At 44.0% G+C, this 25,494-nt stretch overlaps 2 protein-coding genes across 3 annotated transcripts; both read left to right on the top strand.

The window, feature by feature from the left end:
• Positions 1 to 2,133: 2,133 nt before the first annotated feature.
• LOC124485725 (interleukin-1 receptor type 1-like) lies at positions 2,134 to 12,606 on the top strand. 2 transcript variants are annotated; one of them, XM_047047485.1, is made up of 11 exons: positions 2,134 to 2,326; positions 2,984 to 3,065; positions 6,117 to 6,330; positions 6,472 to 6,640; positions 8,908 to 9,058; positions 9,311 to 9,373; positions 9,480 to 9,609; positions 10,517 to 10,656; positions 10,987 to 11,133; positions 11,234 to 11,398; positions 11,532 to 12,606. In XM_047047485.1, exons 2-11 carry the CDS (start codon positions 2,996 to 2,998, stop codon positions 11,894 to 11,896), a joined length of 1,614 nt encoding a protein of 537 aa, XP_046903441.1. In that variant the 5' UTR covers positions 2,134 to 2,326; positions 2,984 to 2,995; the 3' UTR covers positions 11,897 to 12,606. The 2 variants fall into 2 exon arrangements, with proteins under 2 accessions (XP_046903441.1, XP_046903440.1); XM_047047484.1 differs by having other exon boundaries at positions 6,469 to 6,640.
• A 1,763-nt stretch (positions 12,607 to 14,369) lies between these two features.
• LOC124485466 (interleukin-1 receptor-like 1) lies at positions 14,370 to 24,869 on the top strand. The gene is made up of 11 exons (XM_047047099.1): positions 14,370 to 14,432; positions 16,885 to 16,972; positions 17,122 to 17,377; positions 17,497 to 17,668; positions 18,498 to 18,648; positions 22,709 to 22,777; positions 22,869 to 22,992; positions 23,095 to 23,243; positions 23,335 to 23,472; positions 23,798 to 23,962; positions 24,455 to 24,869. The coding sequence occupies exons 2-11, from the start codon at positions 16,894 to 16,896 to the stop codon at positions 24,856 to 24,858; spliced, it is 1,707 nt and encodes a 568-aa protein (XP_046903055.1). The 5' UTR covers positions 14,370 to 14,432; positions 16,885 to 16,893; the 3' UTR covers positions 24,859 to 24,869.
• Positions 24,870 to 25,494: the final 625 nt, after the last annotated feature.

Raw genomic sequence — 25,494 nt, 5'->3', positions numbered from 1 at the left:
TGAGGGGCTCCATTCAGACAGATCCGGGGTGGATAACATCATAATAATAGACCAATTATTTGTTTGTAAACAATCGGGATGCGCGCGCACTGTGGCTGCAGAAAACCGGGAAAGGATAGCATTTTAAATGGCAAAAGGACCACACGGATAATACAAACTGTTAGATTTAAAAAGACCAAAAGCGTCGAGGAGGACATGCCTATAGGAGAGAAAGCGATTACCCAATGATCTGTCGCATCAGAATTTTGATTTGGGTCACGAAAGTCTTGAAATGTGAGTGAGAATGTCGCCCGGTACAGACCGCATAGTCGAGCGGCAACCATGTCTTCACGTCATGTCACAAAGTTCATAATTTTACACTTTTACAGTCAATTCTACATTTAAAAAGTCGAGCAGGGCAGCTTTCAAGAGATATGGGAATTCTGCTTTTAGTCAGCTGGTCCGATTATTTTTCTGATTTGTTTAAACTGGCAATCTGAGTGAGACTACATCCCAGTTACACTGTTTTGACGTTAGCCTCAGTCAGACTCGCTCACTGGCAGTGTGCAAAATGTTGTATTTTACTCCATTCTACACCAGAAACGTCAGGGAGGACTGCCTAATGTAGATACGAGTCTGGTGAAGATAGGTTAAAAAAATCAGAGATTCTGGCTGTCTGTTTCATTCGTCATTTGCCTGAGAAAGCGACCTCCGTTAGCCAGGCTAGTTTTACTCGATCACTTGGACAGGCTATTTAAGGGTATCGGGGTCAAGTGACTTTCATGCATAGACAAGTGAACGTAAATGTATTTGTCGAAAGGCCAATAGCCTCAAAAAGTTAATATCAAGCCCTGAAATCCAGTGGCCAGAGATATATGATGACCTGAGCGACACTCCAAGAGTAATAGAACGGGGAGAAGTTCGTCTTTTGCAACCCACATGCGCAGTTGAGCCTGCTTGACAGTTGTGTGACGTAGGGTGATAATTGGTCTATTGTTTTGCACTTGCTTTTTGGATTTCTCCCTACAGAGTTGAAGGGCCCATATAGCATGGAGTACTCAGCCCTTCTAAAGTCCTATAGATGAAAGGTATCATGATGGTTTCTTTCTTGTGACATCTTCAAAGTGAAAGTTTAGGCTATTCTTTATTTTTTCAGTCTGACTTTTGGGGCCCTGTTAATGACATGAATGACTTAAGCCTAGCATATACCAGCTACGGTGCATCGTGTCATCATATCAATACAAAGTTAATAACAGCGACGTCAGGCTCTGGCTTAGGGGCCCCCTGAGCTCATGGGTCCCTGGGCCTGGGCCCGGTAGGCCCGTTCGTTAATCCATCCCTGGGTCCACACCAGGGGCGAATTTAGATTCCCACTTTTGGGGAGGCTAAGCCCCTGGATAAAACCTATTATTTTTCCTGTGACCCAGCAAAACTAGGGGGGTCTGGGGGCATGTTCCCCCAGAAGAAATTTTTGAAAATATCCTTTTAAAGTGTCCTCTAGTGGGTTTTAGGAAGAAAAATTAACACATTTAGATTTTAAAATATTAAAGACAAAAAATACCCAAAAAATGAAATATATATAGGCTATATAGCCTATATATTTTTTATATATATATTATTTTTTGGGGGGGGGGCTAATTAAACTTTTAGGGGGGCTAGATACGCCCATGGTCCACACTATTGGTAAACTTTCTCACTCTTTTATAAAAATATTTAGCGAGACACTTGCACTCTCTACCGCCTCTCCATGCTTTCTCCTCCCTCTTTGCGCTCTCTCCCCCTCGCTCTTCGTGCACTCTCATCTCATCCTTACAAACCAGTGCGAGTTAATACCTCCCGTACAGAACACCGGTATCAGTGAAACTAGCAGTTATAAAAATCATTTTTATGGCAATTTCCTCATCTGACACCCAGCGTTGTAGCAACATTGCCAGCAAGTTGCTGCAACATTGTGTGTCAGCTGGAGAGTTTACTTGCCCGGTTATAACATATATGTTGCATTGTCGCATAACCAACTTTTCTGGAATACCCCATAGCAGGCATGCCCTGCATCTTAGATGTTTCCCTGCTCCAACACTAGAACATGCAGGGCTGGGGCGTCCCTGAAGATTGCGTTGACAACCAATAGAGTAACATATCTCTTTCCGTCACACCTCTTAAGTGCCATAAACATAAAAGCTACATTGTGAAAGGTAGCCTACAACACCGGACGCTGATTTGAAGCGCTTGCTTGATGTGGAACGTTGGGCGTATAAACCCTGCTGCACGGTAAACCCTACACCACGGTTTCACAAGAGGATGGGAAACTCCGAAACCGAAGACGCTACCTAAAACGAATGTCATACAGGTAAATTTGAGCTTGATCTGTTTGGATTATATCGCATGTTCCATTGACTGTAGACCTACTGTTTTTCACTAGAGTTCATCAGAAATGATATCTTAGTGTTGAACAGGTGCGGTGTTTTGTTCGCTAAACCAGTCCAGTATTTCAAGAGCGAGGTTTTTATGAACGCGGCGGTAGCCTAAACCTGACAGATCACAAACCAGGTGTATTGTGGTATAAGGCCTACAGCTATTACGTCCTACACTGTATGTCTGTTGGTGTACTGTATTTCACACACTACTACTACTTCAACTACTACTACTACTACTACTATACTAGGCTATGCATCAAGTTATTATATAGGATTGTTGTAGTCATTGGCTTTTCTTTTCTTGTAAGAACTTTCACAAATCATAACTTATTTGTTTGTATTTTTTCAGTAATGGCTTAAATTACAAGACCTGAGCGGACAATACTTATTCGGAAAATAAGTCCGTCTTTTGCGGTTTCACTTCCCCTTTGTTGTTGTTGGGAAGTCCTCAACATTGCTGAATATAAGTTAACTCACAGGAAATGTCCAAATCCTTCGGTAGCCCACACATGATCGAACACAGAACGTGTATAGTCTTCATAATTACACACATTAACAATGGTATCCGTTGATATTGTCTCCTTCCACAGGTGTTGACTATAATGCAGGAGGTTTACATCGGCATTCTTTTTCTACTGATCCCGTCAATGATCCCGTCAACTGTTGAACACGGTAAGAAGTCTGGCAGAGAAATTGAAAGAGTACATCGGCTAAAGCAGTCATTATTTAAAAGATTTTAAAATACATTTTCACTGAGGGTCGAATCGTAGGTTATTTGAATTTGTCAAACAGTGGAATGTTTTGTTGAAGGTACTATAGGCTTTTTTCTTGGGCTGTTTCCTGGAAGGTTGCAGGAATCTGAGGGTTATATTCTTATGTCTTCTTGCATGGTGACAATGGGAAGACATATTGTTATTTTAGATTGTATAATTGGTTAAGATACTTCACAGCCCTATATATGTTTCTCTTAGAGATTTTACTGATACTTTAGCCTCAGTCCCATTTAAAAAAAAACGACTTTGTGGTCTTCCTACATCCTGTCTCCAATCTCAAAATAGGTCAGAGACATGCAACACACACATTGTGCTGCCCTAACCTATTGGCCTCATTTTCATGAACCCAGTTAAATGTCACCCACCCACATCTTATAATGGCAAGGAAATTTTCAAAAGTTCCAAAAACTCGGCCCTGTTATGATACTACTGACGATGGACACAGCCTCCAGCTCCTGCATCACCAGGGATGTTTATTAGCATGCCTTATCTGAGTTAATGCATGGTACAGTGCCATGCTTTCCCCTCTCAGTGTATCTCTCTCGGACTGACACACGTAATGATTTCTCAACTGAAGTCAACTACAGAGATTTAGCCTAATCTTGTTTTGAATCTGACGATGAGGTAATTGTGGTGTTACTCTGTGTTAGTAGTGTTGGTGTATGTTCACACATTGGGGTTTCACACATTAGGAAGCCACCACCAAATTGTATTGTCTTGTAGTATACTAGTACTGTGCTGTGCCTGCGATGCTCTCCCTTTGATGCTGCTATTATAACAAATGTTCACTTATTGATACTGAAAATTAAGTATCCACTTTATTTGATATTGTCTTGCTGTTAGTTATCTGGCTAGAATTTCACCTGTAAAGAAAACCCTTTAAAATAAATTAATTCAGACTTTTGTGCCAGCATTGTCAGTCAGCAGTGCTCATCTGGCCATACATGCGGTCGTTGTTCATAGTACAACTTCATATAATGCAAGTTTTTTAGATAACTGAGATATCATTTAATTTATTTATTTGTCATTCTGAACATGTTGACAGAACGAACACACACACAGATTCCCGGAATTATAAACACTGTACATTTTCACTTAAGCACTTTACAGGGGGAGATTTGAACTTGGGACTTGATCTGCAGTCAAATGCAATATCACTGAGCTATACTCATCAGGTATAACTCAGACCATATCACTAGATGCTGTGGTACTTCACAGCATACATTTTATTTGTATACCCTTTTTTATATGTCCCAGATTCTTTCACATACGCCCATATAACTGCCCTTCAACCAACTTACACCCTCAAGGATGACAAGGAAAAACTCAGAATGAAACTAATTGAGGAAAAATTGAAGAAACCTGACTGCAGAGACTGTCGGTGACAGAGAGGTACAGAACATATGATAAATATAGTCAATCATCAAGAGTATGGCTGCAACAACAAATCGATAAACTTTATTATTAAAAGAGTTGGCAACAAATTTCATAATCAATTCGTTGTGTCGCGCGACTATTATTCGCGGAGATGTTTGAGTATATCTTTTTTTTTAAGTTGAGTTGAGCGCGGAGCAGAGCGGAGGTAAAGGAAAGACTAGCGGAGAGACGTTGTTAAATAATGCTGGGTACACACTAAAATCTTTTTTTTATCTTATAAGTTTTTTTAAATGTGAGAGACCACAAACAAGAGGACAAAAAAATCATTGACTTAACCGTTTGGCTCCCCCCACACATGATCGGGGCGACTCTGACGTTCTTCCGAGCAGGCTCGGTCACTCTTAACACACCTCACACCAAGGGAAAATCTGATAAAATTATCTGTAGAAAAGTGTCGATTTTAGACCCTTTTTAGGGGTGCTCTGCAAGCACTTCTAAATTTTGTCTCAGCACCCCTAAAAATAATAATTATATATATATATTATTGTTAAATAGTATCATTTGATGCTGGTTGTTCAGGAAGGGACAGACTCGTTTTTTTCAATCATTCAGTCGCGTTAGGGACCGGGTGAAAACTACCCAAACAATTTTTTTAAATTATGACTTTTCTAATTATGTTATGAATATAAAACCTCAAACGGACACCAGATGATTCTAACAATGTCTGGTATACTTCCACAGCCTTTACTTTTTCAATGACGTTTCAAATAAAATTATAGTAAATCAGTAATCACTAAAATAGCTTAATCCTAGCAAATCTTAATTACTTTTTCAAAATTGTGTCACAAAACCTAAAATATACACCAGATTATTTTAATAAAGTCTGGCCCACTTGAATTTTCAATAACATTTTTAACAAAATTCAAATAAATTGCTCATCTCTGAAAATAGAATTAAATCCACGCTAATCTTAATAACTTTTTCAAAATTGTGTGCCAGTTTGTGCACTTTCTGAAGATTTTTTGCACTGTTAGTTCTGTTTTTGAATAAAGGGTCCTGTATGTAGACACATACAGGATACAATACTCTTTATATTATGTACGCTATAGCTTACCTTGACCAAAAGAGTTTCAGAAAGATCTCAAGAACAGTTTTATCACCATCCCCTCAGTCAAGGGGTCAATCACTCACTCTTGCTGTCACATGATGGGTCTGGTACTGTCACTGTGGTGGGCTTTTCTTCTTCATGCTGGTGCTGGTTTGCACATGCAGTTGCTGTTGTAGTTATTGGCTGTTGTTGCGTGCTATTGCCATTGTGTCTTACTGTGATTTTTCCAGTTTTATTGAAATCCCAATTCCCATTGCCAGACTTATATTTCAAATAATACGTTTTTAACTAAGTATTGCTTAAATAACAGTAAAACATTTTTTGAATGTTTTATTAAAGCGACAGACTTGAATTTCATAGGTCATTTCTTGGAAGTGTTATTGCAGTTGTACTTCTCCATTGTGTTGTCCTGTTGTCCCACATCATTAGCTGATTTCAAGCTGCTCTGCTGCCTGTCTTCAACAGGCCACAAGGGGGCCCTGGATAGCTACCATGTGACTTCAGGCCACTTCTTCCAGCTCTCATGTGCTGGCTGCAGTGAGGGATCTGACTGTGTGAACTGGACCAGAGGAGGCAGTCCGGGCCCAGGGCTTCCCCTGGGAGTAGAGGTCAGAAATGGCTCGCTGTGGTTCCTACCCGCCCAGCACGACCATGGTGGACTGTACACCTGTAAGGCCAGGTGAGAATGTACTAGCAGAGAAGCAACAGCTCCAACCACATTTAAACCTACCCTGGACATCATTACGGTTTCTGAGTAGTTTGAATGCATTTCAAGGGGTCAAATTGGATTCATTAATCCTTCTTGTATCTGTAATAGCAGGAACGACAATGAATCCTGGGAAAATGAGTTTTCTGTGTCTGTGGACCCAGGGCCATGCCCTGTGCCTGACGAGAACCGGTCTCTAACCCAGGGAAAAAACGATTACATCCCCTGCAAGCAGGACCATGTCTTCATCCTGGACAGAAACGCACGCATAAGGTGGTTTAAGGTAGGAGTTAAATCTGGTCATAATGTTATGGCTGATGGGTGTATATAGCATATTATACATACTATATCGTATTTAACTTATTTGTATTTAACTTCACTTGTCAATCAGCAGTGAAATTGCTGATTGACAACATTTGGCACAATACATAATGTCCGGGTTTCCCAGATTCGTTAAGAAGCTCTTAACGATAAGAGCTTCTAAAGAACGTTCTAAGAGCAACGTTCTAGAGCGTTCTTAGAACGCTCTGTAATGGTTCGATTGCTTGCTCTAACTTATGGATCTGGAATGGGACCACCGGTAAACTCCACAAACTTCAGTATCACAAATTTATTACATACATCTAAAGAAACAGCAGAGCATAGGTTTTAGTGTCCTAATACAGCGTATGCTCTATAAGCCAATTCACACACACCACGGTAAAATAAGCACTGCAAAACACCCGTCAACGTGTTAACACGACACACTAGGTTAACACACGCACACAACACAGGCACACGCACTCCAAACGGCAGTGAGGTTACACGGCAAGTCAAGGTCTAAGTGTGGATAACTACAGATACAACACTGATAAAGACACTGACCATACATCTACGATTAAAACAAAAAGTAATACAAAAGTTTAAAAGGCACTAATAAAACAAGGGTCGCAACTTCACCAGTCCATATTCATCGCTCCGCTGTTCGCTCCACTATGTCACCGTACAAATGCCCACCAATGTCCGCTTACAAATGCCCACCAATGTCCCCTCTACAAATGCCCACCAATGTCCTCCTTCTTGCTGTGCCAACATGCCCCTTTTTAAGGGTCTTGTCCTTCATTAATTGGCATTGATTGTCTATCAGAAGCAGCTGCTGCCTGGCCACCTACTGGAGGAGCTGAAGGCTTGACAACACGTATTACAGCTCCAAAGAAGCTCTGAGCGTTAAGATTTTCTAAACGAATCTGGGAAACCCGGCCAATGTCTTTAAACATGACCACAATAAGTAGTCAGTTGTTTTTCAAGGAACTGTCAGGGTGGAAAAGCTTCTGAAGCAGTATTTTCATTGAAGTAGGTTGTGGAAACCAGCTTACTGTGTGGCCCACATGTGGTTTGGCTGTGATTAGTCACTTTCTAAGTTGCATGACATTTTCAAGATTATTGTTCACATTATTCTTTTTTTTTGTAATAGCCTATTGTCAAGCATGGTATCTCTTTATATTGGTGTTTTATATAATTGGGATAGGTCTCTTTTATTTATGGAAGTGTTTACGCTTATGTGGACTGTCAGTTTAAGAAGGGAATGGTTTGCTGCTGTCCCTGGTTTGTTTGGTCACATTTTGGCTAGTTTGGAGTGAGACAGTTTGAGTGGTTGAGTACTTGGATTCCTTGAACCCAATTTGTTTTACACATCTTAAGACTGTGGAGATATAATTTTAAAAAACTCACTGAACACGATTAACGAAGGCTACAGCCACTGCTTAGAGTTGCTAAACTTCCCTCAAATAGACTATGAACAAATCATGAAAAGCATTTTATTGAAAACTCAGAATGAATGACTTCTCTCCAAATTTCACACTTTGCAATCTCATTTAGTGGGTGGGACCATGTGGTGGGCCAGTTGTGGTGGGCCGTATGTTTGACTGCATCTACTGTAGTATAGCCTACTGTCCTGATCTACACTGTAGAGCTATTCATATTGACACACACATACACACTCTTTGTTTTGTCTTTGTTTTTTTAAACAATGTCTTGTTTTTCAAGTTATACCTTTCATATACCTTTTAAAGTACCTCTCAAATTACAGGAAGCCTTTCCAAAACCATCCCCTAGGTTGGAAATCCCCCTCTCTCACTCACACACGACTACAGAAATTAAAGTGACACAAAACACCTACAGACAACCACAAATGCACAGCATAGTTTCTACCCAAGACTTACCATAAATACAGCTCTGGAATTTTTTTTAGACGACTGCACCTTTTTCTCCTTCATAAAAAAAAAAAGTTGAGTAGGACAATTGTGAGTGAGGTACAGAAGGGTAAAATCTAAGAGGCCACTGCAAATTTTACCCTTCAGTTCCTCACTCAAAATTGTCCTTCTCTACTTTTTTTCATTAAATGAAAGAAAAAAAATGCAGTGGTCTCTCAATTCTTTCCAGAGCTTTATGTCCACTACAGTACATCATCCACATGACCAACATGACTTTGTCTAGGAAAATGAAGAAAGGGACTTTGAAATAATTCTTCAGATCCTTTCTGTACTTTCTCCTTGTTTTTGTCTGGTTCAGAACTGCAGGCCAGTGGATGTTTCTGAACCTGTGCTGAGAGTCCCTGACGTGTCACAAGAGGCTGATGGAGTGTACACCTGCATGGTGGACTTCTCTCTGGAGGGGCACAACTACAATGCCTCCAGAAGCATGAGGCTCTCTGTAACCCATGGTAACACATGTTGAACAACTTTGACTGAACTTAACTGAACAAATGTCATACATCCTATCAATTTCGAATGCCGTGGTAATATTAGGGAGAGATACTTTATGGTTACTGTTAATTCAATTTAAACTCCTATCTGTGTGTATAATGTGTGTGTTAGTGTGTCTGTCTAGATGAAGTTCTGTTAGACGCTGTATGTTTACTCTTAATCTTGTTCAAACTCATAACTATGTCAACATTGTGTGTGTGTGTGTCTAGCTGAAGTTCTTCAGATGCCCAAGGTGAAGTACCCCAGGCAGGAAATTATCACAGTTGAACCAGGCTAGTACTGATTACTAACACACCTTGCTGAAGCTTCAGAGACTCAAAGCGTGTTGTGTCTGGGCATCTTGTAAAGGACATCTGTGTGTTGCTTTGTTGGTCCCAGGTTCCAGTCTGCAGCTAACCTGCTCTGCCTGGGTCGGTGCTGGTGAGGATGTGGAGGGTATCCATGGTTACTGGAATATCGATGGCAAACACATTGACGAGTTTCAACAGCTCAGAGACTCCTGGGATTTGTGAGTTGTCTTTATGTGTGCGAGTGTTTGGGTGTTGAGTAGCAAACTTCACAGTGAACAGTTGTGTGAAGCAGCCTCTAGTCTACGTGTCGGCAATCTTTGTGATGTCGAGCCATTTTAATCAATGGGTACATTGGGAGCCCCAGTGGGTGAAAAACTTGTTTTGAATTTAAGAAAAACACAGATATCAACAATGTTTTGCCATCTATTCATTCAAAATGATAATCACAACAAAAACAATTTCTAGTTTGCCTTTTGCCTTTTTCAGCTTATGTATTGTAGTGTAGGTACGTAAATGAAGAACAGATTTACCTCTGGCGGCCATTGCCTTCTGTCTGGCATCTCCAGTTACTTTTCACTGTAAGAGGAGGGGTGTCTCTCAAAATGTTTTATTCTGGGGGAACGTCTCACAGCTGATCAAACATACTGACCACCCAGCCACATAAGCAATGACTGCATAAGAGTCAGTCCATTCTTCAAAGAAATGTTTGCATTTGTCTTCCCTTTTTCACTTTTTTATGCCATTAAAACATTTAGTCATACCGCTGGATTCACTCGTTTTTCATGTTGTTTACTTTTACGCTGACTAGACTAGGCTCCATGGGTTGAGTTGTATGGCACTGACAAAGTGGTTGGTTTTAAAAACTGTTTTTTTTGTAAAGCCTTACTACCCATGTCCCCTATTGATCTAAATGTGCACGTTCATGATGCTATTGAGACACGCTATGGCTGCATTCCAAAACCCTATTTGCGACTCTGAAGTTTTAGGGTACTTACCATAAATTGTAGAATTAATCCCAAAATTGTGTGGGAGCCACACGAATGGTCAAAGAGCCACATGTGGCTTCTGAGCCATGGGCTGGTGGCCCCCAGGCGGTGACTGGTCTGTGATGTCCTGGTCCCCCAGTGTTCGCGAGGGGGAAAATGTCTACCTCCAGTCCACACTCAACATCTCCGAGGTCCTGGTGGACTTCCTGGGCGCTGAGCTGAAATGCGTGGTCATCAACCCCCTGGGCAAGGATACCGGCGTGCTGCGGCTACAGCCTGGTAACCACCATGCACCTGCGCATGCCCATACACACACAAACAAACCTTGAACACACACCTAACACACACATACATGTGCATGCTCACATGCATACACACATACACGCACATATACAATACACTCACACAAGTGGCTGACTTACAACTTCCCCATAGTAGGGATTGTATCTACGGATGCTATTCCAATTTGAAAAGTCCACTAAAAGATTAAAGTTGGTTGGGCAATGCTTATGTATGTAACAAACATCCAGATTTTGGTTCATTAAACAAAACAATTAAAAAAATTTACTCACTTTTATCTCTCTCTTTTTGGATGTCTTCAACATGTAGCTGATCACAGGTTCTTCTACACTGGTGTGAGCCTGCCTCTGGTCTTACCTGTGGTCATCTTGGTCGTGGTCTTTGGCTTCCTGTTCAAGGTGGACCTGGTGCTGGTCTACAGGAAACTGCGCCCCCGTGTGTTCAGGAGGATGACAAGTGAGAAAACAAGCTTGGTTTATCTGTTCCTTTGAAGAGGATGTTGTCTTTTCAAGGTCAAGTCTACATTGTGTTCCATGTCCTCTTCTCTCCTCTGCAGCTCCAGATGGAAAGCTCTTTGATGCCTTTGTGAGTTATCTCCATGGCGATGCAATGTGTTCGTCCAGGGCGATGACCTTTGCCCTGCACATGCTGCCCGAAGTCCTGGAGAGACAGCACGGGTACACGCTGTACGTCAGAGGACGAGATGACACCCCTGGGGAAGGTGCACACACACGCATACACACACATAAACACTTAGAATAGAACTTACATTCCAAGTGTCAAATAAGAAATACTCTTATTTGCCCCAAGTACAACCTACTGATGCTCCATGTCAACATGACAATCCTCCACAGCAATGCACGACGCGGTTGCCCAGGCGATGGAGAGAAGCCGCAGACTTATCATCGTCCTGTCAGGGAGCAGCATCTCCAGCGTGGAGCAGAAGTCACTATGGCAACAGGACTATGACCAGAGGATGGGCCTGCACCAGGCCCTGGTCCACAGCAGCCTCAGGGTGATCCTGGTGGAGGCTGACGCCCACGTGGACTACTCTGCCCTGCCAGAGTCCCTGAGATACATCCACAAGAAGCAGGGGGCTCTGAGGTGGAAGGCCAGACCTGCAGGCAGCCCCACGGCGCCCCCCAGTGGACGCTTCTGGAAATGTCTAAGATACCACATGCCCTCTGAGCCTGGAGAGAGCACCCTGGGGACAGTCTGAGGGCCGGCCCCTCTCTCCCTCTCTCGCCCAGCCCCTCTCTCTCTCTCTCTCGCCCAGCCCCTCTCTGTCTCTCTTTCTCTCCATCTCTCACATCCCCATGCTCCAGCTTCCCCTCTCTCTCTCACATTCCTTCTCTCTCCCTCTCTCATCCAGCTTCTCTCTCACTCTCTCTTTTTCCCAACATATTCCCTCTGTCCCTCTATGTTTCTCTCTCTTACCCAACTTTTCTCTCTCTCTCTCCCACCCAGCCTGTCTCCCTCTCTCACCCAGCTCAGGGATATCAAAGTAATTAGTCAGGGGACACGCTTGGTGTATGCCATTTTCCTCGCCTGCTTAGCCTTGTTGGCAGCATTTCCCTGCTACTGATCCCTAACCTGCTGTGCCGTGATGGGGTTTAAGTCATTGTATTTTCAAAGAAAAGAAACATGTAGCTCTAACAGCTGACATGATCATGACAAGGTCTGACATGAAGGATTTAAATTTTATACTGAGCTCTAATTATAACTTAAAATATCTTTGTTGCAGAATGATAAGTGGATGTTCTGCACGTTTACATTTGTATGTATGAATCAAATGTGAAGTGTACTTGTATTTGAATGTGAAATGTTTTATTATATCATGATAGCAATGTGAATTTATGTAGATGTATTGTCTATGAAGTATGACTACTGAAGTGCCCATAATGTTATAAAAAATGTTTTTCTTATCTATATCCCGTGTGTCTGTAGGTTTGTGTGTGGATGTGTCGTACCAGAAATGAGTGTTGGGAGTGACAATGTATTACAGTTTTTCTCAATTGCCAAGACACATTTCTTGAATGTGTACTGTGTTTTCTCCAAACTCTAAACACACATCCTCATACTTCGACTGTTTGGCCAAACCCTTGACTTTTGACCCAAAATCAAACACTGTAGTCAAAACCATATTATCTGTCATAGAAACCAAACTTTGCATTCAAAATACACAAAAAGCCCTCAAATCAATTCAACCTTCTGAAAACCCTTTACACACCGCTGTCACTGAGTCAAGAGTTTAGGAAACGTGTTAAAAGTATTGAAAAAATTGTCATAGCGTTTGTAAAATACGGTAAAGTGAGAGGCGTTTAGACTTTTGCAAAGAAGTGTGAATGAACCTGAGTAATGTGTCAAAAAAGGGTAAATTGTGTTTAAAGAGTGGGGTACATGGTCTTTCTGACGGGGATTGGCAAATGTTTTTTTGAGGATGGCTTACACATACTATTTTTGTGTGTTAGCAATCAAGAAAAACTATATCTGACTTTCTGAACAATCAGTTTCCACAATCAGGTTGTGTTGAACAGGATAGGTGACGCTAGCAGATTGACAGATAAACATCCTTCAAACAACATTTCCGGTGATAAAGCTTACTAGAACATAATTGAACATTACTGATACCTTATTATTATGCTTTAACAAATCTGTCAGTACTAGGCTAAAGCTTTTAAGATTTAAATACTTAAATCCAACTGTTTGTTGCGATGTTGAAACGTTTAGTACTACTGTGTTGTAATACAATGAAATTGCTTGGTTATTACTATGTGAAAGCATTCGTACACACATTTCCTCCTTTACAATAAGAGTATTTGTGTTTGTTTGGATTTTAGGATGGTTATTCTACAAGGTTCTGTCAGAGCAGAAAACTGGAGGATGGGCCCTAGTGAATTAAGACTGCTTTTAAATATGTCAGTTTGTCCTTATGTGAATCAGGCTGATCTGAGAGGGATCCTTGAGAGAAGGATTGATGTTGGAAAAACATAGCATCCATCTAAATGGAAAGTTATGGAACAAGTGTTCATACCCTGAACTTTCTCCCAGGCTTTGGAGGCATGTTATAACTGATAGGCAAGTAATACGGAACTCATGAGCTCTATCCAATAACCAAATTAGGACATTAGAACATTGCAACCCCTGAGTTAAATGTCAGGCCAAAAAAGTTCTGTGGAAGAACCTTCTGTCTCCTCTCATAGACCATGATAGAGAGACCATGATACAGTATGCCAGTGACCTGGGTGGCCTGGTGTTGAAGGTATCTTTAAAGCTGCTGTTCACCAACTGCAATGTAGAGAGTCATGGCTGTTCACCTGCAGCAATGTAGGTTTAGGGCTGTTCACCAACAGCAATGTAGAGAGTCATGGCTGTTCACCAACAGCAATGTAGGTTCAGGGCTGTTCACCAACAGCAATGTAGAGAATCATGGCTGTTCACCAACAGCAATGTAGGTTTAGGGCTGTTCACCAACAACAATGTAGAAAGAGTCATGGCTGTTCACTAACAGCAATGTAGGACTGTTTGGATTACATGTGGATGTTTGGATTCTGTGTGTACTGTATTTGTGTGTCCCTATGTGTGTTTAGTTTGTTGGTTGTTTGCAGCTGCACATTCTGACTACCATGTAGATTTATATCAGATGTTAGAGTCTACAGAATACACCTACCCTCTCTATAATAATTAGACCAAATGAAGCACAGAGCACAGTTAGCAGGAAGCAACTCCTGTTGTTTGCCAAGGTTGCATATAAAGTGAGTATTGCTTTTTTATGTCCTGGTTATAGACAATTTTTTTAAATGGATATTAAGACCTTAAATTTAAAGCCTTTTACTGAACTTGATCTATAGCAAATGCTTAATGATATCACTGCTGACAGAATGTTTAAGTATCAGTTCTTAAAACTCAAATAAGCTGAATCTTTTCAACGTAATTCTCCTCCTCTGTATCTTGGTCAGGCATTTCAGTCCATCCTGTAGCATATTTCAGGCCATCCAGTATAGTATGTTATACTGTATCTATGGTTTTAACGGAGACACTATTATACATACTATAATTTAATTAAAAGCTAGAAGTTCAACCCTCCCGTGTTCTTCAAATGTACAAAAAATATATATAATTTACCCGAGCAATGTAAACCTCCAGACAATGATTGTGATAAAAATTATGTGTCAGGGATTGGTTTTTGTCAGGTACTGTTGGGTACTGTTAGGTACTGTTAAATACCCATATAGCCCTTAAAATAACTTAACTCCAACTCCACACCTACATTTCCATTATACCTATCACACAAATTTGAGAAAATATGAAAATCACCATAACATCTCACTGACTAAGTCAGAGGTATGGAACTGTTAGATTGGGGACCTAAAGCAGTTATGGAAGATTATGAAATTGCATGTTCTCATCTCAAGATCATCCAAAACAAATGAGTGTAAAATGTTTATATGTCTTTTATGTTTGATAAATGTAAGACATCCTCAGGTCAAATTGACGACAAACAACACCGTACAAAACATGTACAGGACATTGAAAGCATTAAAGCTGCACTAGGTCATATTATAAAATAAGTTCTGGTATGAGAACCAGCTCCCCCAATTATTGTCTGAACTTCCAGACTTTCCTCCAGCCCACTCACTGTTGATTGACAGTAATTTCACAAAATAAACCAATGGCGACAGGCCATCTCGATGAAAGTGATTAGCTGGAACTAAATTACTGGAACCTAATTGGCTTGAAAGAAGTGGCCCACTGATTTTTTTTTATTGACATTTCTACTCAACACATGATTCCACATGAATATCATAAATATTTTGATGGGAGTCAGGTGGTTGAGCAATTAGGGAATCGGCCTAGTAATCTGAAGGTCGCCAGTTCGATTCCCGTCCGAGTTAAATGACGTTGTGCAAATTGTGCAAGTTGGGCAAGGCACTTCATCCAACTTGCCTCGGGGGAATGTCCCTGTACTTGCTGTAAGTCGCTCTGGATAAGAGCGTCTGCTAAATGACTAAATATAAAGAGCAGATTAGCTCTCTTTGGTCATTGACAAAGTCACTGATCTGTAAATTTGCACTACTACACTGTACTCCATTTAGGTTAGATTAGTTTATAGGGTTGTAACAGGTTTTTTTTTTTTTTTTTTTTTTTTTTTTTTTTGTGTATTAGGGTTAGTATAGCGTACTATTTATTGTTATCTGTAATTTAGGAAGTTTTAGTGTTAGGGTTAGTATAGTCGTTTATTTATTGCTATCTGTATATTTAGGAAGTTCACTTATCTAAGCTCAGCATAGATGTAAATTTGTTCTGTGTACTTATATGTTATGTTATGCCAAGTGCTTGCGTTGTCTTGTCTTAAGAATTTCAGTGCCCAGTCTAACCTTGTGTTGCTCTGTGCACCTGACAAATAAAAGACTTGAACTCTATTGATCCCTGTAAGGAAATTGCATTGCAGCATTCAGGCAAGTAAATAAAGGTACAAGGTACAAAGGATTCAAAGTGTAAATTTGTTCCTTTATGTTCCTGTCCCTAAACGTTGCTGGTTTTTTGCAACTACGCAAAAAGCAGCAGTTTGTAACCGTGTACTTTAGTTGCAGAGTTTTTTTTTGTTAGTTACTATATCTTCATTCTTTTGATCCTCTCCTGTGTTTGGGTCCTCTTGTTCTGCACCCCTGACAACCCTCTCCCCTCACCCTTCCTCTCCCCTCACCCCTCCCCTAATCTCTCCCCTCACCCCTCGCCTCACCCCTCTCCTAATCTCTCCCCTCACCTCTCCCTTCTCCTAATCTCTCCCCTCATCCCTCCCCTCACCTCGCCCCTCACCTCTCCCCTCTCCTAATCTCTCCCTTCACTTCTCCCCTCCCCTAATCTCTCCCCTCAACCCTCTCCTAATCTCTCCCCTCACCTCTCCCCTCACTCCTCCCTAATCTCTTACCTCTCCCCTCACTCCTCCCCTCACCTCCCCTAATATCTCTCCTGACCTCTCCCCTCACTCCTCCCCTAATCTCTCCCTCACCTCTCCCCTCACTCCTCCTCTAATCTCTCATCTCACTTCTCCCCTCACCTCTCCCTTCACCCCTCCCCTCATCTCTCCCGTCACCTCTCCCCTCATCTCTCCCCTCACCTCATCTCACCTCACCTCTCCCCTCACCTCATCTCACCTCTCCCCTCACTTCACCTCTCCCCTCACCTCTCCCCTCTCCTCCGTAGCCCAGAGAGATGTCTGTCCCCATCCGAGAATATCTGATGCTGGCCCTGGCCTGGGTGTCAACCTGTGGAGAAGTTACCGAACCTCCAGGTACCTCGCTACATCACACCCACTCACAAGGCTACATCTCACACTCACAGGCCTACGTCACCCCCACAGAAAAGTACATGTGCTGTACAAACACGTATTGTGTTAAATAATAGACAAGGTATTTTTCTGTGGTTCACCCTCTGGTCCAGATGAATCTCTAGAAGAATTGTCCTGGTGCCTGCCGGAGGATGAGGGGGACCGGCTGCAGGTGCTGGAGGGGGAGGGTCTTCGTCTGCATGCCAAGGTGTCCAATGACGCTCTGGCCGACGTGACGGATCCCCGGTGGTACCGCGACGGCACCGAGGAGATCTCCTCCTCCGAGGGCCAGCGTGTGCATCAGCACGGCTCCCTTCTCCTCTTCCTCCCCCTCCTCCTCAATGACTCGGAACACTATTACAGCTATGGGTGACCAAGACGACCCCGGCACGACATCCTGTACTTTTTCTAGCCAATGCATGTCTTTGTCTTACCGTGCTAAGACGTGCTCGTGTGTTTGTGTGTTTGTGCCTCTGTGCCGTCTCCAGGAGGGCTTCACCGGACAGATGCTTCTTGTCTGTAACCAAGGTGATCGTTTTACCCGCCGAGCCGCGTCCCCGTGTCTTGTTCTCGAACATCTCCGAGTCGTCGGTCAACATTGACATCAAATGGCCCAACTACAAACTTGGGGAGTGTGAAGGAAACTTCAGCTGGTATAGGGTAGGCCTACATCCCCTTGGGCTGGTTAGTTAATATGGTTGGTGGACTGGATAGTTGACTGGTTGACTGATTAGTTGGTTGGCTTGTTGAGTAGATTGTACTACTGGATTACTGGTTGGCTTGTTGGCTAATTCAGTGTTTCCCAACCAGTGTGCCACAGTAATGTGCCGTGCCGTGAGCAGGGCTGTTTCTAGGGATTCTGGGCCCCCTGAAAGAATATTGGTATGGGCCCCCGCCCCCCGACTTTTAATCGCCAAAGATACATTTACACCAGGAACTCATTGAACTGAAACAAGATCATGCTTTAAAGCTAAACTTTGCTGATCTTCCTTTAGACAGTTTCTGGTTATCTGTTGCCAAGGAGTTCCCCCTTCTAGCCAATGAAGCTATTATGACATTGCTCCCGTTTTCAACCACATATCTGCGTGAGCTGAGCTTCTGAAGCTTGACTGCGATAAAAACTAAAAACAGAGAGAGACTAAAAACAGGAAGAGCTTCGTATGTGTCTGTCTTCCATTACTGCCAGGATATCCATTTTGTGTTCATCGAAACAGCCCCAGGTTTCACACTAAGTATAAATACATTAAAAAACAATATTATTAACTACATGTATTATAATAAAGGTCATCTAATCTAATATGTACTGTGTTAGAGTGTGATTTTGTGTCATTTTGGTTGGTGGTGTGCCCCAGGATTTTGTAAATGTAAACAATGTGCCGCGGCTCAAAAAAGTTTGGGAAACACTGGGCTAATTGGTGGGATGACTGGTAAATTGGTTGACAAGGTCATTGGATGATTGAGCAACTGCTGTTTCCTTTTTGTTTTTCAGAACTTACGTCTCCTTCCATCTGAGAAAAGCAGCTTGCTATGGGTGCGCAATGCCACCAAGGCTGACGAGGCCAACTACACGTGTGTGTGTACCTGGACACACAACCAGGAAGTGTACAACAGCTCTGCGTCCAGGTGGCTGAATGTCAAAGGTAACACAGGATACTAACTATACACAGAGAGATGGGGGCTAAGCTGTGAAGGGTGTTCAAAAGAAAACTTTGATTGGACTCTGTTTGAAACAAAGACAGCCTTTTAACAACCAACATCAGTAAGCGAACATTACAACACTAGACAAACACACACACAAAAACCCCCCAGCTAATTTCAATGACAGTTACCCAAAAAGCACACTCGAGTCCCATGCAAATGGTGCAAATTATCCTTGTTCAGGGAAATCCACTTAACAAAACAGTTGAAATTTTAGGGCCCAGGTGGTTTAGGAATTGATGTCATACCTTGTAAAACTGATGTAGTACACATGAAGACAAGAATATGTTTTACTGTTTATAAAGTTGTCACCCAGGCAGCGCTTGACATAAAAAATGTTGCTCACCAGACACTGTGGCTAGTGGTTTTCCTAGCCACTCAGCAATTTCACTAGCCACAATTTTGTTGTTGGGAAATTAAGTTTTATTTGATTACAATTGACTACGGTTTGCTACAATTTACTTGAGGAACTAGATTTACAATCCTTTCAAATGTAAATGACCTTTGTAAACACCCAAAATCAAGATAACATAAAATGTGAGGACCACTCTATACTTTCAAAAGCTTTTTCAGCATCTAGGGTGAGTACCGGCCCATCTTAATTTCTTTGCTGGAATGCCAGCATTGCAGTAAGAAATTGTCTTACATTATTACATAACTGACTTCCTCCAATAAACCAGTTTGATTGCCGTTAATGATTAAGGGCAGGATAAGCTTCAATCCGATATCCAAAGTGTGTGACAATGTTTTTTGGTCCGAATACAAGAGTGCTATTGGCTTGTATGATGAACTGGAATCAATATTTGCTGCCTGCAGTGACTGAGGAAGACGCAGAGAGCCATAAACATAAATCATAAAACATCTCAAGTAACTCTTCATAAAACTCACTGCAAAATCCATCAGGCTCAGGGGCATTGGAACGCCTGTACCTCCTTTGTACCTCGTTGGAACGCCTGATTAGTCACCTTTACAACGAGGTACAAATTGTAAGGATCGTGCATTTGTGGAATGAGCAACACAGCTAACCGTGTGGGTAAAAAAATGGGCCAAAATCCCCTGCAATATTCTTCTGTTGGTATTCACTCTCATTTTGAGCTTCAAGTGGGATCAGCTTGGGCGTGCTGTACGTGCCAGAGTGACCAACGCAAACATGTTGGCTGACTTGCGACAAATCCTGGTTGAGGAATGGGATGCCATCCTAAAGCAGTGTGTGACCAGGTTGGTGACCAGCATGAGGAGGAGGTGCCAAGCTGTGGTGGCTGCATATGGATCTTCCACACGCTACTGAGGTCCCTGACAGTGTAAAATGAATAAAGTGTAAAAATGGCCAATATGTGTTGTTTTTTCCTTATTACTGTGGGAGAGTGCAATTATCCAATCCACCAAGCAGCTCAAAACGAGAGTGAATTCCAACAGAAAATTATTGCAGGGGATTTTGGCACATTTCTTTGGGCCGCTACCCACACGGTTAGCTGTGTTGCTCATTCCACGAATGCACAATTCTTGCAATTTGTACCTCGTTGTAAAGGTGACTAATCAGGCTTTCCAATGATATAAAATACAACACAAATTGGTATTACAGAAGGGGAGGAATAATCGTGCCTGTGGGTAAATATAAGGATCTTTAAACCAATAATGTGGGAGTTCACTTAGGCCACGTCATCTTTCTTCCCCTTGTTAAGGCTGTGTTGAGTAGAGTGAGTTGAGTAGGCTGTGTTGATAAGGCTGTGTTGAGTAGGCTGTGTTGAGTAGGCTGTGTTGAGTAGGCTGTGTTGAGAAGGCTGTGTTGATAAGGCTGTGTTGAGAAGGCTGTGTTGAGTAGGGCGAGTTGAGTAGGCTGTGTTGAGTAGGCTGTGTTCGGTAGAGAGAGTTGAGTAGGCTATGTTGAGAAGGCTGTGTTGAGTAGGGCGAGTTGAGTAGGCTGTGTTGAGTAGGCTGTGTTGAGTAGAGAGAGTTGAGTAGGCTGTGTTGAGTAGGCTGTGTTGAGTAGGCTGTGTTGAGTAGGCTGTGTTGAGAAGGCTGTGTTGAGTAGGCTGTGTTGAGAAGGCTGTGTTGAGTAGGGAGAGTTGAGTAGGCTGTGTTGAGTAGGCTGTGTTGAGTAGGCTGTGTTGAGAAGGCTGTGTTGAGTAGGCTGTGTTGAGTAGGCTGTGTTGAGAAGGCTGTGTTGAGTAGGCTGTGTTGAGAAGGCTGTGTTGAGTAGGGAGAGTTGAGTAGGCTGTGTTGAGTAGGCTGTGTTGAGTAGGCTGTGTTGAGAAGGCTGTGTTGAGTAGGCTGTGTTGAGTAGGCTGTGTTGAGAAGGCTGTGTTGAGTAGGCTGTGTTGAGAAGGCTGTGTTGAGAAGGCTGTGTTGAGTAGGCTGTGTTGAGAAGGCTGTGTTGAGTAGGGAGAGTTGAGTAGGCTGTGTTGAGTAGGCTGTGTTGAGAAGGCTGTGTTGAGTAGGGAGAGTTGAGAAGGCTGTGTTGAGTAGGCTGTGTTGAGTAGGCTGTGTTGAGAAGGCTTTGTTGACTAGGCTGTGTTGAGAAGGCTGTGTTGAGAAGGCTGTGTTGAGTAGGCTGTGTTGAGAAGGCTGTGTTGAGTAGGGAGAGTTGAGTAGGCTGTTTTGAGTAGGCTGTGTTGAGTAGGCTGTGTTGAGTAGGCTGTGTTGAAAAGGCTGTGTTGAGTAGGCTGTGTTGAGTAGGCTGTGTTGAGAAGGCTGTGTTGAGTAGGCTGTGTTGAGAAGGCTGTGTTGAGAAGGCTGTGTTGAGTAGGCTGTGTTGAGAAGGCTGTGTTGAGAAGGCTGTGTTGAGTAGGCTGTGTTGAGAAGGCTGTGTTGAGAAGGCTGTGTTGAGTAGGCTGTGTTGAGAAGGCTGTGTTGAGAAGGCTGTGTTGAGTAGGCTGTGTTGAGAAGGCTGTGTTGAGTAGGGAGAGTTGAGTAGGCTGTTTTGAGTAGGCTGTGTTGAGTAGGCTGTGTTGAGTAGGCTGTGTTGAAAAGGCTGTGTTGAGTAGGCTGTGTTGAGAAGGCTGTGTTGAGAAGGCTGTGTTGAGTAGGCTGTGTTGAGAAGGCTGTGTTGAGAAGGCTGTGTTGAGTAGGCTGTGTTGAGAAGGCTGTGTTGAGAAGGCTGTGTTGAGTAGGCTGTGTTGAGAAGGCTGTGTTGAGAAGGCTGTGTTGAGTAGGCTGTGTTGAGAAGAAGGCTGTGTTGAGGCTGTGTTAGTAGGCTGTGTTGAGAAGGCTGTGTTGAGAAGGCTGTGTTGAGTAGGCTGTGTTGAGTAGGCTGTGTTGAGTAGGGAGAGCTGAGAAGGCTGTGTTGAGTAGGGAGAGTTGAGTAGTCTGTGTTGAGAAGGCTGTGTTGAGTAGGGAGAGTTGAGTAGGCTGTGTTGAGAAGGCTGTGTTGAGTAGGCTGTGTTGAGTAGGCTGTGTTGAGTAGGGAGAGCTGAGAAGGCTGTGTTGAGTAGGCTGTGTTGAGTAGGCTGTGTTGAGAAGGCTGTGTTGAGTAGGCTGTGTTGAGAAGGCTGTGTTGAGAAGGCTGTGTTGAGTAGGCTGTGTTAAGAAGGCTGTGTTGAGTAGGGAGAGTTGAGTAGGGAGAGTTGAGTAGGGAGAGTTGAGTTGGCTGTGTTGAGTAGGCTGTGTTGAGAAGGCTGTGTTGAGAAGGCTGTGTTGAGTAGGCTGTGTTGAGTAGGCTGTGTTGAGTAGGCTGTGTTGAGAAGGCTGTGTTGAGTAGGGAGAGCTGAGAAGGCTGTGTTGAGTAGGCTGTGTTGAGAAGGCTGTGTTGAGAAGGCTGTGTTGAGAAGGCTGTGTTGAGTAGGCTGTGTTGAGTAGGGAGAGTTGAGTAGGCTGTGTTGAGTAGGCTGTGTTGAGAAGGCTGTGTTGAGAAGGCTGTGTTGAGTAGGCTGTGTTGAGTAGGCTGTGTTGAGAAGGATGTGTTGAGTAGGGAGAGCTGAAAAGGCTGTGTTGAGTAGGTAGAGCTGAGAAGGCTGTGTTGAGTAGGCTGTTGGGAAGGACATGTGGTGTGTGCTCTTCCTCCAGAACCCTTGGCTTACTATCCACCAATCATCAACACCCCAGCCAACGGATCCACGGAGACGGCAGTGATGGGTGAGCCTGACACTTGGGCATGGGCAGAATATTATTACTGGCCCACGGAAAAAGTGGGCAATCTTCATCATGTAGTTATGTATTATGCCAGGCTCCATTAAGACTCTGACCTGCTCTGCGCATTGTGGAACAAACATTAAAGATTGTTGGGTGTGGTGGAACGTGAATGGACAGAAGGCTGACGACTTGGAGGGCTACAGTCAAAACCTCACCAGGTCCACAAACGCACACACACACACATACATACATTATATTGTCCTTGTACGTATCTCATGTTTGCTGATGACCTCACTGATGTGTTTATTCTACATATATAGCGAGTATGTAACAACCAAGAAGCTGTACATCTTCAAGTCTGTCTTAACCATAGACAGAGTTTCTGTCAAGGACTTCCACTCCACGTTTAAATGCAATGCCATGACCGACCAGAGCATCACAGTTGCTGCTCTGTTTCTCAAGCCTGAAGGTTTGCAAATACTGTCACACACACACACTTACAAACTTGAACACCCCTCTGTAATCGAGCTGATTCCCTCCTGCTGTCTTTTGCCCCTCAGCCTCCCTGTTGCTCCCTCTAGTGGGGGGAGTGTGTATCCTGCTGCTGGCCCTGCCGGCTGCACTGGCCGTCCGACACTTTGCCATCGACCTGGCTCTCTTCTTCAGATGGCTGCTGCGCTCCTACAGCTGTCCTGAAGGTGAGCACTGTCAGATGCTCCAGGACTATACACGGGGGGGAGGCAGACTACAGCGAGAACACTGCAGGTGGCTGCGTGCTGGTTTCAAACCCCGCCACAAGGGGGCACTCTAACCCTGAATAGCGCAGAGCTCTTTGTGTTCGTTCACCTCTGATTCCACACACTTTCGAAGACAAAAAAAAGACTGTACTCGCGAAGAAAACATCAAATGAAGAAAAATCGAATAGAGCAGTTTTTTTGTATAGTACAGTCGGGCATCCGTGTGGGTGTGGTAGAGCATCTCTTTGTGTGTGTGGTAGAGCAGCTCTTTGTGTGTGTTCTGCAGATGGGAAGGTGTATGATGCATATGTGGCGTACCAGCGCCAGGGACTAGACCAGGCCATGGAGGAGAGACTGGGCCTGTTCGTCACCAGTGTTCTGCCCTATGTCCTGGAGAACCAGTGTGGCCTCCGCCTCTTCATCCACGGCAGAGACAACCTGCCAGGAGAGGGTGAGATACTGTTCAGGGTTAGAGGTTGTGCCGGTTGGGGTTAGAGGTCGACATGGGAAGGTTATTCTAGGGGTGGGGTAAGTGCAGTGCCCTGTGCTCTGAAATGCACTTAGTAACAACTTGACAGATGTGAGAAAAACACAGACTCAATCCTGTTTCTCTGCATGCACACCATCTTCTTTATCTCTTCCCTCCTCCCTGACCCCTCCCCTCTCCCCTACTGCATCTTCTGTCCTCCCCCTCTCCTTCACCCCTTTTTTCTTCCTCCCCTCCCCCCTCCTCTCATCCCATATCCTCCTCTCCTTCTCCTCCTGCTCTCTTTCTTCTCTTCCATCCCCTCCTTCTCTTCTCCTCCCCCTGCCCCTCCTCCCCTCTTCCTATTCTCCATCCCCTCCTCTTCTCCATCACCTCTCCTCTTCCCGTTCCCTCACTCGCTTTCTCCATCCCCTGCTGGCCCCGCCCCCATCCCCTCCTGGCCCCGCCCCCTCCCAGACTGCATGGAGCTGGCGGAGAGGTGCATACGGCTGAGCAGGAGGCTGATGGTCATCCTCACCCCGACCTCCGGGTCAGGGTCAGAGGTCAAAGGTCCGGGTGCTGCGCTGCAGTACGACTGGCAGCTGGGGCTTCACCATGCCCTGATGCAGAGTGGGGTGACTGTGATCCTGATTCAGCTGGGGGACATGAGCTTCACGCACCTGCCCCCCACACTGCAGCTGCTGATCCGCAGCAGCACCCCCCTCAGGTGGAATGGGGCAGCACGGGGCGCTACCACGGCTACGTCGGCCTTCTGGAAGCGGGTGAGGTACCTGATGCCCAGTGCTGCACCAGCCAGCAGGCAGGGACACCAGCAGAGTCACCAGCCATCAGAGATACTCTTCCTGAATGACAGGCCCTGATCCAGAGTCACCAGCCATCAGAGATACTCTTCCTGAATGACAGGCCCTGATCCAGAGTCACCAGCCGTCAGAGATACTCTTCCTGAATGACAGGCCCTGATCCAGAGTCACCAGCCGTCAGAGATACTCTTCCTGAATGACATGCCCTGATCCAGAGTCACCAGCCATCAGAGATACTCTTCCTGAATGACAGGCCCTGATCCAGAGTCACCAGCCATCAGAGATACTCTTCCTGAATGACAGGCCCTGATCCAGAGTCACCAGCCATCAGAGATACTCTTCCTGAATGACAGGCCCTGATCCAGAGTCACCAGCCATCAGAGATACTCTTCCTGAATGACAGGCCCTGATCCAGAGTCACCAGCCGTCAGAGATACTCTTCCTGAATGACAGGCCCTGATCCAGAGTCACCAGCCGTCAGAGATACTCTTCCTGAATGACAGGCCCTGATCCAGAGTCACCAGCCATCAGAGATACTCTTCCTGAATGACAGGCCCTGATCCAGAGTCACCAGCCATCAGAGATACTCTTCCTGAATGACAGGCCCTGATCCAGAGTCACCAGCCATCAGAGATACTCTTCCTGAATGACAGGCCCTGATCCAGAGTCACCAGCCATCAGAGATACTCTTCCTGA

This window comes from Hypomesus transpacificus, chromosome 23 (genome assembly GCF_021917145.1).
Source record: "Hypomesus transpacificus isolate Combined female chromosome 23, fHypTra1, whole genome shotgun sequence".
NCBI classification, from domain to species: domain Eukaryota; kingdom Metazoa; phylum Chordata; class Actinopteri; order Osmeriformes; family Osmeridae; genus Hypomesus; species Hypomesus transpacificus.
This window is presented reverse-complemented; position numbering and strand designations above follow the sequence as displayed.

Coding starts and splice junctions, on each gene's coding strand:
- LOC124485725 (XM_047047484.1), top strand. CDS start 2,996: ATGCAGGAGGTTTACATCGGCATTCTTTTTCTACTGATCCCGTCAATG. Junction 11,134..11,233: donor TGTGTTCAGGAGGATGACAA/GTGAGAAAACAA, acceptor TCTCCTCTGCAG/CTCCAGATGGAAAGCTCTTT. Junction 11,399..11,531: donor AGATGACACCCCTGGGGAAG/GTGCACACACAC, acceptor AATCCTCCACAG/CAATGCACGACGCGGTTGCC.
- LOC124485466 (XM_047047099.1), top strand. CDS start 16,894: ATGTCTGTCCCCATCCGAGAATATCTGATGCTGGCCCTGGCCTGGGTG. Junction 22,778..22,868: donor CACGGAGACGGCAGTGATGG/GTGAGCCTGACA, acceptor GTATTATGCCAG/GCTCCATTAAGACTCTGACC. Junction 23,963..24,454: donor AGACAACCTGCCAGGAGAGG/GTGAGATACTGT, acceptor GCCCCCTCCCAG/ACTGCATGGAGCTGGCGGAG.